The 13674-nt window shown below is 40.6% G+C and overlaps 1 protein-coding gene across 1 annotated transcript in view; it reads left to right on the plus strand.

The window, feature by feature from the left end:
- The window catches only part of SLC44A1 (solute carrier family 44 member 1), a 353381-nt gene that overhangs the window by 312196 nt on the left and 27511 nt on the right, over positions 1-13674 (plus strand). Inside the window, exon 13 of the mRNA XM_029604664.1 lies at positions 5910-6047. Within this exon, the coding sequence (XP_029460524.1) occupies positions 5910-6047 (138 nt within the window). The remainder of the gene's footprint in view (positions 1-5909; positions 6048-13674) is intronic.

Raw genomic sequence — 13674 nt, forward strand, 5'->3', positions numbered from 1 at the left:
CAATTAATATGGGTGTTCTACAGGGTTCTGCCCTTTCCCTGGTTTTGTTCAATTTCTTTTTTTTTTTTACTGCTATCAATTGGTAATGTGATAAAATTGTTATGCGTATAGAATATATGCCAGTAATATATAACGTTTTCTCCACCTGGCCCTGAAGATCAACAGGCTTCTTTGATAGTGGCTAGTTGTCTCAGTACTCCTCAGAGCTGGATGACGCAGAATAATTTATCGTTAAATCTGAAAAAGACGGCGGCCCTTTGGGTCATCTGTCCTTTGCTTGATGTGCAATTTCAAGTGATATATCCTTCCTGCATAATATGGAGGTACATAATTTAGGGGTAAGATTTGTTCAGTTCTAGATGGCCCATTTATTTATCTGCTGTCTTTCACTATGTCTGGTTCAAATTAGGGCAATTACACGGCATTTTTTTAAACTGAAAGTGTTTAGATGTCTGAAGCCTTTGCTGTTTCCCCAGGATTTTAGATTGATTGATCAGGCATTAGTTTTGTCTGGAATAGATCATTGTAATGCATTTTATCTGGGGCTCCCTGCTTCTTTGATCAGAACTTATATCTAGAACATGGCAGTATGGATTGTAACATACTTCCCTTCGTGATCACTTTTCTCCTATTTTGTCAGGCCTTCTTTGGTTGCTGGTTTTATGGAAAAAATTCAAGGTGACCATGTTGGTCATGGGCTTGGGCCTGCCTACTTGAGCTCTTGCTGCAGGAATATGTACCACTGTGTAGTTTGCACTTCAGTGAGGAAAAAATCCCTTTTGGTCTCATTTTTGAGGTGTACACATTTGGTTGAAACCCACACATGAGCTTTCTCAATAGTAAGCCCAATTTTGTGGAATTAATTTCCTTTGCCTCTTCTACAGGAGTCAGGTTATTTAGAATTAGGAAAAAAATGAAAACTTTTTATTTTCAGCAAGCTTTTGCGTGGTCTGATGGGTTTTCTTCTTTGAGTGCTGGGTTGCAGAGTGAGTGTGAGCCCAGGGTTAGTGAGCTTCATGCTCTAGTAACTTATCCACCTTACACTAAGTTTTATCATGCTAGGTACCCATACTAAGTTTCTGCCTAAGGTAGTGGTCAAATTCCATATGAATCAATCAATTGTCCTTCCAACATTCTTTCCCAGGCCACATATTGGTGAAGGTGAACAAACACTGCACAGTTTAGACTGCAAGAGAGACTTGGCCTTCTGTCTGGAGCAGACTGAAGTCCATAGAAAATCTATCCAACTTTTTATTTCTTTTGACACCAACAAAGTGGGGATTGCAGTTGCTAAACATACTTTATCCAGTTGGCTAGCAGATTGCATCTCCTTCTGTTGTGCTCAGCCTGGATTGAATCTGGTGAGTCATGTTAAAGCTCACAGAGCCAGTACAGTGATGGTAAGCCACCTAAGATTGGTTTCCATAGAGGAGATCTACAAAACTGCAGCATGGAGTTCTCTCCACACATACACATTGTACTGTTGTGTGGACAGGGACTCTTGACATAACAGTAGGTTCAGTCAGTCTGTCCTATGGAATCTCTTTGAGATTCCATATTTCCTAGAACCTGTAGCTTTTGTTCCAGGCTGCCCTTCATAAGAACGTAAGGAAATAATGCCTGTGTCTGTTGGTACTGTTTTGTTGCCTCTTTTTTTTGTTGGAGGCAGTTTGTAGCTTGGGATTTCCCACTTGTGAGGACTGCCAGACCTTGGAGAAAGCAGAGTTGCTTACCTATATCATATGATGTTCTAGGACAATAGGATATCAGAACTCATGAAGCCTGTCCCCCCCTCCCTTGGAGTTGGCTTCTCCAAGTATAAACTAAAAAACAAAAAGTAGCGTGAGGGGGCCCCTGCATAGATGTGTGGTTTCAGGTCAGTCTGCTCATGCTCGGTGGGGCACAGCCAAAGTTCTAGAAACATTTTGACTTAAAAGTTTTGGGCTAGGCTATTTAGATGGCATCTGACATCCTGCTGTTCTCTGAGAAATACCTATTACAGGTAAGCAGCTCTGCTTGGCTGGTAGCTCAGAAGTGTTCCTAAAGGTGTGTGGGGAGAAAGGTAAAGAAGAGTGATGGTCACAGCTATAACTGTATAAGAACATAAGAAATTGCCATGCTGGGTCAGACCAAGGGTCCATCAAGCCCAGCATCATGTTTCCAACAGGCCAAACCAGGGCACAAAAACCTGGCAAGTAGCCAAACACAAAGAAGATCCCATGCTACTGATGCAATTAATAGCAGTGGCTATTCCCTAAGTAAAATTGATTAATAGCCATTAATGGACATTTCCTCCAAGAACTTATCCAAACCTTTTTTGAACCCAGCTACACTAACCACGTCCTCTGTCAACAAATTCCAGAGCTTAATTGTGTGTTGAGTGAAAAAGAATTTTCTCCGATTAGTCTTAAATGTGCTACTTGCTAATTTCATTGAATGCTTCCTGGCCCTTCTATTATCTGAAAGTGTAAATAACAGATTCACAGCTACTCGTTCAAGACCTCTCATGATCTTAAACACCTCTATCATATCCCCCCTCAGCCTTCTCTTCTCCAAGCTGAACAGTCCCAACTTCTTCGGCCTTTGCTCATAGGGGAGCTGTTCCTTTCCCTTTATCATTTTGGTTGCCCTTTTCTGTACTTTCTCCATCACAACTATATTTTTTTTGAGATGCGGCAACCAGAATTGTACACAGTATTCAAGGTGTGGTCTCACCACACCTTGGAGCGATTATAGAGGCATTATGACATTTTCAGTTTTATTAACCATTCCCTTCCTAATAATTCCTAACATTCTGTTTGCTTTTTTGACTGCTGCAGCACACTGAGCTGACGATTTCAAAGTATTATCCACTATGATGCCTAGATCTTTCTCCTGGGTGGTAGCTCCTAATATGGAACCTATCATCGTGTAACTACAGCAAGGGTTATTTTTCCCTATATGCAACACCTTGCACTTGTCCACATTAAATTTCATCTGCCATTTGGATGCCCAATTTTCCAGTCTTGCAAAATCCTCCTGTAATGTATCACATTCCTCTTGTGATTTAACTACTCTGAATAATTTTGTATCATCCGCAAATTTGATAACTTCACTCGTCGTATTCCTTTCCAGATCATTTATAAATATATTGAAAAGCACCGGTCCAAGTACAGATCCCTGAGGCACTCCACTGTTTACCCTTTTCCACTGAGAAAATTGACCATTTTATCCTACTCTGTTTCCTGTCTTTTAACCAGTTTATAATCCACAAAAGGACATCGAATCCTATCCCATGACTTTTTAGTTTTCTTAGAAGCCTCTCATGAGGGACTTTGTCAAACGCCTTCTGAAAATCCAAATATACTACATCTACTGGTTCACCTTTATCCACATGTTTATTAACCCCCTTCAAAAAAAAATGAAGCAGATTTGTTAGGCAAGACTTCCCATGAGTAAATCCATGTTGACTGTGTTCCATTAAACCATGTCTTTCTATATGCTCTACGATTTTGATCTTTAGAATAGTTTCCACTATTTTTCCCGGCACTGAAGTCAGGCTCACTAGTCTATAGTTTCCCGGATCGCCCCTGGAGCCCTTTTTAAATATTGGGGTTACATTGGCAACTCTCCAGACCTCAAGTACAATAGATGATTTTAATGATAAATTACAAATTTTAACTAATAGATAAGAAATTACATTTTTTAGTTCCTTCAGTACCCTAGGATACATACCATCCGGTCCAGGTGATTTGGTACTCTTTAGTTTGTCAAGCTGGCCTACTACATCTTCCAGTTTCACAGTGATTTGGTTCAGTTCATCCGACTCATCACCCTTGAAAACCATCTCTGGAACTGGTATCTCCCCAAAATCCTCATTAGTAAACACAGAAGCAAAGAATTCATTTAGTCTTTCTGCAATGGCCTTATCTTCCCTAAGAGCCCCTTTAACTCCTCCGTCATCTAACGGTCCAACCGACTCCCTCACAGGTTTCTTGCTTTGGATATATTTTTAAAAGTTTTTAATATGAGTTTTTGCCTCTTCGGCCAACTTCAGTTCAAATTCTCTCTTCGCCTGTCTTATCAATGTTTTACACTTAACTTGACAATGCTTATGTTTTATCCTATTTTCTTCAGATGGATCCTTTTTCCAATTTTTGAAGGATGTTTTTTTGGCTAAAATAGCCTCTTTCACCCCACCTTTTAACCATGACAGTAATCGTTTTGCCTTCCTTTCACTTTTCTTAATGCGTGGAATACACCTGGACTGTGCATCTAGGATTGTATTTTTAAACAATGTCCATGCCTGTTCAACACTTTTAACCTTTGCAACTGCACCTTTCAGTTTTTTTCTAACTATTTTCCTCATTTTATCAAAGTTTCCCTTTTGAAAATTTAATGTTAGAGCTGTAGATTTACTTATTGTCCCCCTTCCAGTTATTAGTTTAAATTTGATCATGTTATGATCACTATTGCCAAGTGGCCCCACCACAGTTACCTCTGTCACCAAGTACTGCGTTCCACTAAGAATTAAATCTAAAATAGCTCCCTCTCTTGTTGGTTAAGCTTGTAACTGGAATACATTCTTAGCCAGAAGAGTGTAGCTAGAGGCAATTGGGTAGCCTGAGTGGGCAAAATACTCTTTTTCTTCTGACATCTAGTATATTGCTATGCATGTCTTTTAAAAATATTTGTTAAAAGAAATTTGTAGGAAAAAGCTAAAAATCCTTTGTGATGTTGCTTTTTCTAATATATTTCCCCATAACAAGTCCTTTTTAACGTATCCTCAGAAGAGTTTTAAATTGAAAAGCACCATTTTCAACTTTAAAATCTTGAATTTTACATAAGGTTAGCACATAACTCCCACACCCTGTCAACAGATTGTCTCTGCCACTCAGAACGGTTGCAGTGATGCCATCCTTGTGCAGCAGGCTTAAGGTCTCTGCACTAAATCCAGTTGACGCCCCTTCCCCCAGAATAATGCAGGATTTATCTCATTTAAATGGGAATTTATTTTTTTTTTAGTAAATCATCCTGTAGTATGCATTCCTGGAACCAGCTTTTGTTTTTGTTCTAACAGCTTTCAACTAGTATCAACATTTAATAGCAAAACTGAAACTGCCTGAACAGTTGCTCGACTGAAGATATACCCAAAAGTAAAATAGGCAGATCCAGGTATATTGCTGCCTGTGGCACCCACCTCACTACACTGCTGTGCAGTGCATGGTAGGTTAGGTTTCAAATACTGATGGAGTGTGTGCCGCTCTAAAATACAATACTGTTTGCCCGTAGTAGGAGAAAAAAAATTACAAATAGAAACATAATTGCCTCGGTAATTGAAGTCCTGTTGTCATCTAAGAGAGCATGCGTTCAATTTCCTGCTGGCACTGCAGCTCCCTGCAAAGCCACTCGCAGAGCTCATCTCTCCCTCTCTGCCATCCTGAGAGGGTGGCTGGAGCTGTGGCCCCACAGGTGAGAAATCTGCAAAACAAACCACTTTTAACTTGAGATATTGTCTACTGTTGAGGGTGTAGAAAAACAACAATTGTGTTAATGTAGGAGATGGAGATTGAATGAGATCATGGTTTCTTTGCGCAAAGAGAGGATAAATGTTTATTTTGTCTCTGTTTTGTCATTGGGACTGCTTTTGAAGCTGCTGTTAATGGGAAATGGCAGACTATAAGTGTTTTAGAAAGGCCTTAAAGTCACAGTTATACAGTGAGGCTCAGACTTTAGTTTTAGTTTTTAATTCATTTTGTTTTAAATATGATATTTTACTGGTAGCTTTATTTTTAAGTATTACGAAGCAATTTACTGGTATGCACTATTTTATTTTAAATATGTTGTTACCCACCTTAAATAGTCTAGTGAGAGGGCAGGCTATATACATGTTGAAATAATTAAATAAATGCTATTTCTCTTTTGCTCAGAACGCATATACAGCAACAGCTATCAACAGTACCAGCTTCTGCACCTCGGCAAAGGATGCCTTAGTCATTTTGGTGGAGAATGCATTACGAGTGGCTGCCATCAACACTGTAGGGGACTTTGTGCTGTTCTTAGGAAAGGTAAGCCGGGGATGTCATATGGACCTTGAGGGTGCTTGTATTGTGTTTGTACATGTTTACACATATGCAACTGAGCTTTTTTGACCCTATAAAATGTTCTCTACCAGATTCTGATTTTATGCCTCATTTGCATATATTAATACTCCATTTGTCCCACTGTCTTAGAACGTGGGGTTTTCTCCAAAGATAAAGTTCAATATTCAGTCTGGTATTGAAAGCCATTTAGCTCACAAGTTATTCAGCTAAATGCCAGGCTTTAAATCTCCCCGGTACTCTGATATTAGGAGTTAGCTGAATATGTTCTTCGGTTAACTCTAGTTGTGCCCTACAGCGGGGCTAAAGTTATCTGGCCTCATGTGGCTGGATAACTTTTTAACAGGCTATATTCAAAAGTGACCATGGTTAAGTGACCATGCAGAATTAAAAAAACAAAAAATGCCTAGCAGCCAGAACCTGACACCTCCCTTTCAGTTTGTAAACCATGGGCCCTGCCTGTCCAAGTCTTCTCCCCCACCAAACTCCTCTGAGAGCATTTCAGCACTAAAACCACCAGGGGTTTGGGGCCGGCCTTCCTCCTGCCTGCTCCCCAGGTCTGCATACCTTAGCACCTCGGCTTGCCCCTAACCCTTCCACCCTCCTGGTAGACTTTCACATTTCTTTTCTTCAGCTGAGATCACAGTAAGCTGCAAGCCTGATCCTGGCTGGTGTATTCAGCATTTCTCTTAATCTCCTTAGATTTTGCTGTCTTTTGTCTAGTGAGGCCTTTTTCGTCAATAAAAATGTTTTTTTGGGGGGGTATGGTTCCCGATAGTGTTTTTAGGGTAGACCATTCGACTGGATTCTCCTCAGCCTCTTGCATCAAGGTTATGACCTTTTGTGCTGTGTGTTTTGGTTTTTGTGTATTTCTTGATGGCTAGGTGGGCTGGAAAGTGAATGTTTTATCTTAAAGCCAGCACTGCCTAGTAATGATTTCTTCATTTGTAACACTTATTGACCGTAGCGAGGAATTTACTTCCTTGAAATACATAAGAAGAAGGCAGAGCTTGAGAAAATATTTCCTGTTAAGATGGGGTTTGCTGTAAAATGACCCGCTGTATTGAACATTTGACAAGCAAGTGGGTCACATGCAAATAAAGAGACAGAGTAAAAGAAATGTATTACTTATCTCATTTGGGATGTAATACCAGTAATTTGTGAGTAAAAAATGTATGTTGAAGTTCAGCAAACATTTTCTTTACTTTTGCACTAAATAAAGACCCCCCCCCCCCCCCCCCACCTCCCCAAATGCAGAAAGTTAATGGTCTGCTCATGCCCCGGGAGTTAAACTGCACAAGTTTTCAAGTTGCTTTTTAACATCTGCCTATAAAGTGTGGAGGAGGATTGTTAATTGTGTTTAAAGCAGCTGTAAATATGGCACAAATTGACATCAATAGCACGCCTCCTTCTGAAATGTTGTTGATCTCCTCAATCACAATAAGTTTGTGTTTGGTCTGTTTGCCACCAGGTCTCATCTTGTTGAATTGCTCACCAGTTATTGAATGCCTTGTTAATGCCAGGGTTCCGTTTAAATTACCTGATTATTCTGGGAGATTTTAATCTACACGTCGATGAAGTGGAGTAGCAGCGGGCCATGAACCAGGGAAACCAGGGTTCAAATCCCACTGTTGCTCCTTGTGACCCTTGGGCAAGTCACTTTACCCTCCATTAGATTGTAAGCCCTCTGGGGATAGGGAAATACCTACAGTACCTGAATGTAATCTGCTTTGACATGCCATAAAGCGGAATATAAAAATCTAAATAAATAGCTGAAGATCCCCATGCTACCCTTTTGTGTGAAAATTCTAGACACCATGACAGCACTGGGTTGGGAACAAGTTATATGTGCACCTATTCACAAAGCCGGCCATAGGATTGATTTGATCATTACCCTGGTGACATTCAGCCTGGATTTATCAATAGGCCCCTGTTAGGCCTGTGCCTAGGATGGCAAAAATATTAGGGGCAGCAGGCCGGCTTAAGAAGTCTTGCCTTCCAGCTGTGTAGAGTCCTGATCCAGCTACAGGGAACAGAAGGTGGGGCGGGGTGAGCCTGGAGCAGGCAGAGCAAAGGAGAAAAATTTCGGGGAGATTAGGATGGGCTGAATGGGGGGATTATTGGTGAAGGGGTTCAGGAGAAAGGCTGGGTAATAAGAGGGGCTTGGGTGGGGGGGGGGCGGGCATGTGTTTGTGTGTGAGAGCGCGGGGAACAGAAAAAGGCAGAGTGTCTGTGTGAGAGAGAGGGATTGGTGCCAAGTGTGTGTATTTGTATGCCAGATTGGGTAGGAAGATAAAAAGGGGGGATGTAAGGGGCAGCAGGACCAGAGCACAATAAGGACACCTCCTTCTTCCCTCATTGCAATTTGGATCCTCCGTTCCTTGATCTCAGATTCTGTTTCCCAGATCCTGGAGCCCTCCCTTCTCCTAGATCCTGGAATCCTCCCTTCCAATCCCTAATTTCAGATCCTCTCTCCTCTAATTCTGCTCCCTTTCCCTCATCCCAGATTGCCAGTCCCTCCCTATAACTCCCTCTCCTCTCCCCAGCCTCGGTATTCTAACCTGCTCCCTCTCATCCTTGGGCCTCCTACCCCCTCCTTGCCTCTCCTCCAAGACTCTCCTCGGTACTGACACTTGAGATCCCTGTTTCTCATGCAATACAAATCAAAATAAATTCCACAGACACAAGTAAGTTTGAGAGACTTTTTTTCATAATGTAATGTAAAAGATAGAAATGTCTGTCCATGTGCTTTCAGGATTTTCTAATTCCTACTGCAGGAAACTGTGAGTCTGTGCCTTAGATCTTTTGCTGCTCATTGTCTGACTTTCAAGGGGGGCGCAACAGCACCAAAAGTGCCGAGAGGCAGCAGAAACATAACATGCTCATTTGTAACTAGAAAGAATTTCTTGTGAGAAGTCCTTTTAACATATCCGTAGGAGAGGCCACTTTGAGCCAGACCAGCTCCAGGCCAAATTGATTCCAGCTTTAAGCAGTATGAATTTGAAAGATATTAATTGCTCAACTAGTGACTGGGATGACACCTTCATACCGGTATTCAGTAAGTTGGTGGTGGTAATTCAACAGAGAAATAACAGTACCCTATGGTACACAGGAACATAGAAATACGATGGCAGAGAAAGATGATTTGGCACATCTAGTCTAGAAAATTATGGAAAAATGGACATTGTTTGCGAAAGCCTCTCTCTTTATCTGATTTGGATGCATATAGAATCCAAATGCATCAATAAAAGGCTGCCATGGATATGGCAAAAAAAAAAAAGTCTTACTTTTCAGATAGAATTAATTGGGCAGGAAAGAATTTACACACGCTCTTCAGGATTGTTGAGTTTCTTACATGTCCCAATGTCATTTCTACAGGCAGTACAAAATCTCTGCTGATCCCAGCCCACTGTGAAGATTTAGCAAAGTACTTTGATCAAAAAATCTCAACTATCTGTGCAAAATTTTCTTCTAACAGGCCAGTAGCTGCTACTCAAAACCTGGAAGTCAAGTGGGATGAAATTAGTCTGCTTTACCATAGTTCACAAGAAATTGCACAGATCATCACAACAATGAATTAATCTTCATATCCACTGAACTTGTGTTCAGTTGTGCAGTTAAAGTTATTGAGAGATGACATTTCTCCAACTTTATCTGAGGGCACTCTCCCAGCCAGAATAAAACAAGCTTCTCTCTGTCCATTGTTTAAAAAAAAAAAAAAGCCTTCATTAGATCCCACTAATTTTGCCGGTAATAGGTCAATCTCTTCATTAGCATTCCTAGCTAAATTGATTGAGGCAATGGTCTTTGAAACAGCTTAATGATTTCATCCGCAGCCCTTACCAGTTTGATTTTCATAAATCCCTGAATACTGAAATATTGTTGATATCGAGCTTGGACACTATCCAATGTGGATTTGATTCTGGTCAGTATTATGTTCTGATTCTGTTGGATGTTTTGGCAGCCTTTGATACCTTCAATCATGGTTGAAAGAGTGAAGATAGCTAGGACGGTATTATTTGGCTAGTGTCATACCTCTTATGTCATCACCAACCAATTCATATTTCTTCCTAGACTTCATCATGGCATTATGTCAATACTGGGGAACCCACAGGGGTTATCTTAATTAGCTAATCTTTTATTTATATAATCCTAACAAGGATTTCACATGACATTCCGAATTTAAATAAAGAAGACTTGCCCACCGCATTCACTTGTGGGCATATAGACAAGCCTGAGTCCAGGATAACAGACTTTTAACCTGTTTTGCAAGCAGTATTTGAAGCACCTCAAAAAAGAAAAAATTGTAGGTTTGCCCCTGGCAGGAACCCTTTCCAAAATCATGACGTCTGTCTTCTCAATGTTGAATGCCATCTCTTGTTCTGAAGCCACTGCTTCACTGCCGAAAGACAGATACCGACTGAAAGATGGCAGATTAGATAACATTACAGGAACAAATAGTTGGTAACATGCTGGACAGCTATATATATGCTTCAAATAATGCTTGCTATATATATGCTTCAAATACTGCTTGCAAAACAGGTTAAAAGTCTGTTATCCTGGACTCAGGCTTGTCTATATGCCCACAAGTGAATGCGGCGGTCAAGTCTTCTCTATTTAAATTCGGAATGTCATGTGAAATCCTTGTTAGGACAACAAGAATTTCATACTGTACTCCAAGCATTGGTCTTGATTATTATAACTCTTTATATTTTTGGGCCCCTAGACATATGCTTAGAGCACTCCAAGACATTCAGAACGCCTAACAGGTTCAGGCGTTGGAGAACATCTCACTCTGATACTTAGTAAACTCCATTGGCTTCCTATCAATTGGAGAATTAAGTGTAAGACAGGAATGCTAATTCATAAATTGTTGGGCTAGTGCTTGGTTGTGTGCACAAAACTTGTTAAATGGGAATAAAGCTCTACGCATATAAATGTGCACACAACCATGTGCTAGCATGTGGGTACAGCCCAGAAAACCTTATTACATTGGGTCTTTGGTCTGAGAATCTAAGCATAATGTTAAGTATCAACATTTACATTCACATACATCTTAATTATACAAATGAGGATTTCAGTGCTGTAAAATTCAAAAATATACAAAATAGTATTCATAGGAGAAAATCTGTATGGATCAGAGCCAAATATCTGGTGCTATGTCGAAGATCTCTTGCAGCATTAAAAGCACAATTGCCAGTTGAATATCTCCAGGTATTGTGCTCTTGCTCCTATGATATTTTTATGGCAAGATATATTTTTTATTTTTAAATTTGGTTGTAAAACAAACTGGTTGTCTTTGTGATTTATGCAGAATGCAAAAGAAAAGTCTCTAAAATATGCAGCGGAATGCCCTGTTGCTATTCCAGTGTTCAAGGCCACAAGCCATTTTCTGAAAAACAAACATTTAGCCTCCAATTATTCAGGCTGGTTTAGCACATCTGCCTGGTTTTAATCTTTTCTCACAAAATATGCCAAAGTAGTTTATCTGTAGTTCCATTCGAAGAATATTTAGCAGTGACTAATTGCATGAGTCAGACTCTCTCTGCCCTACACTGTTGTTTCAGGAATGTTAATGTATCGAGCAACAAAGAGTCATTAGCTTTGGAACTGACATTTTTGACTCCTTGAATGTTTCCTGGTTGGATATACATTGGCTTGCTTTTTTTTTTTTTTAAGTACTCGTTTATGGGTATTGTGCAGATGCCACGTGTTAAATGCCGAATCAGTTTTCTCCCCCAGCAGTTAAGTAGCTTGATCACACATGATGAAAGAGTGAATGCATGATGAGCTTGGGAGGGGTGATATAGTTGTATGAAAAGCTGCTCTTTGGGGAATCGGCAATCTAGGGCTAGAAATATTGTTTAAATTGTTTTGATATTTTAAAAAAAAAAAAAAAAACCATCTGCGTGGGGACACACTAAAGAGAACATTTGCCTGGCTTGTCAAAATTTAACTGCCAGACCTGGACACTCAGTTCTGGGAAACTGAAAAAGGAAAAAAAAACATACTTAGTGTGCCTATATACAGTGGCTTGCAAAAGTATTTGACCCCCTAAAAAGGTAAGATTTGTGTGGATTACAAATGACACACAGATTGTTACAGACAAGTATGTTTATTGCAGACCAGAATGCTATTAAAGTAAATTTTCAAAGTCACAATTCATTATTTCTCTGCATTTTTTGTAAAATAAAATAAAAAACTGAAAAATGCTGCGTGCATAACTATTCAATCCCTTCAGACTAGTACTTGGTAGAACCATCTTTTGCTGCAGTAACAACTTAGTCTGTTGGGATAAGTTTCTACCAGCTTTGCACAGTGTTTTGGAGTGATTTTTGCCCGTTCTTCCTGGCAGATTTGCTCCAGGTTGTTCAGGTTGGTTGGATGACGCTTATGGACTGCAGTTTTCAGATAGTGCCATAGATTCTCAATTGGATTGAGATCTGGACTTTGACTTGGCCATTGTAGAACTTACCTTTTTGTTGATCAACCAATCCTATGTTGCTTTGGCCTTGTGCTTGGGATCATTGTTCTGCTGAAAGGTGAACCTTCTCCGAAGTTTGTTTGTTTGTTTTTTAGCAGACTGAAGCAGGTTGTCTTGCAGTAAATCCCTTTATGTTGCACCATCCATCTGTCCTTCAGTTTTAAAAGATGCCCAGACCCTGCTGAAGAAAAGATCCCCACAACACGATGCTGCCACCCCATGCTTTACTGTTGGGATGTTGTTTGCTGAGTAATGGGCAGTGTTAGGTTTGTGCCATACATAGCATTTTGAATTTTGGCCAGAAAGCTACTTTTTTGTCTCTTCTGACCACAAAAAGCTTATTCCACATTTTAGCGGAGTCACTCTGATGCTTTCTTGCAAATTCCAGATGTGCTTTGAAATGATTTTTCTTCAGTAATGGCTTCTTCCCTGTACATGCCCGGATCAGTCCAGACTCCTGGGTTTTGCCCCCCTCTAGCAGATAGAGAAAGTGCAGTTATCAAAACAAACTCCACCTATAAATAGGCTGGTGCCACCTACAGTCCGGCAGTATTCTTCTGTCTCCAGCAGATGGGAGAGGTGCCAAACCTACAGTCCGGGCTGTGTGTTAAGTTGATTATCTTGTGTTTAGTTAGTTTAGGGGACTTTTTTGTCTTTTGTTTCTGGATTATTTCAGCTTTATTTAAAAAGAATTTAAAAGAAAGGAGCTTGTGGCAGCACAGTGGTTGTTAGCCTCCCAGGTGGTCTGAGAGAGCCATCCCATGCTGGTCTGAGGCAGCTGCTTCACAGGGTCGAGGGCCCTACTTATCTTAGCAGCTGGGTGCGATACCGGAGAGCCCAGCTCACTCCACCCGAAGGGATCAGCACATTGGATCACTGCCGGGCAAGTTTTATAATTTAAAAAAAGTTTTGCTTTCATTTTCTCCCGCACCGGCTCTCTCTCCATCACTCCCTGTCACAGCGCGGTATTTGCCTTTCGTTTTGCTGTTTATTCATTGAATTTTCTTTAATTTATTTTGTCTTTATTTTCCTGTCACGACTCTATGCCGCGTTCGTCCATTTGCCACGTGTGCGGGTCAGTCCGCGCGCGGCTCTCCAGGGAGGATCTTT

The sequence above is a fragment of the Rhinatrema bivittatum genome, chromosome 1, assembly GCF_901001135.1.
Source record: "Rhinatrema bivittatum chromosome 1, aRhiBiv1.1, whole genome shotgun sequence".
NCBI classification, from domain to species: domain Eukaryota; kingdom Metazoa; phylum Chordata; class Amphibia; order Gymnophiona; family Rhinatrematidae; genus Rhinatrema; species Rhinatrema bivittatum.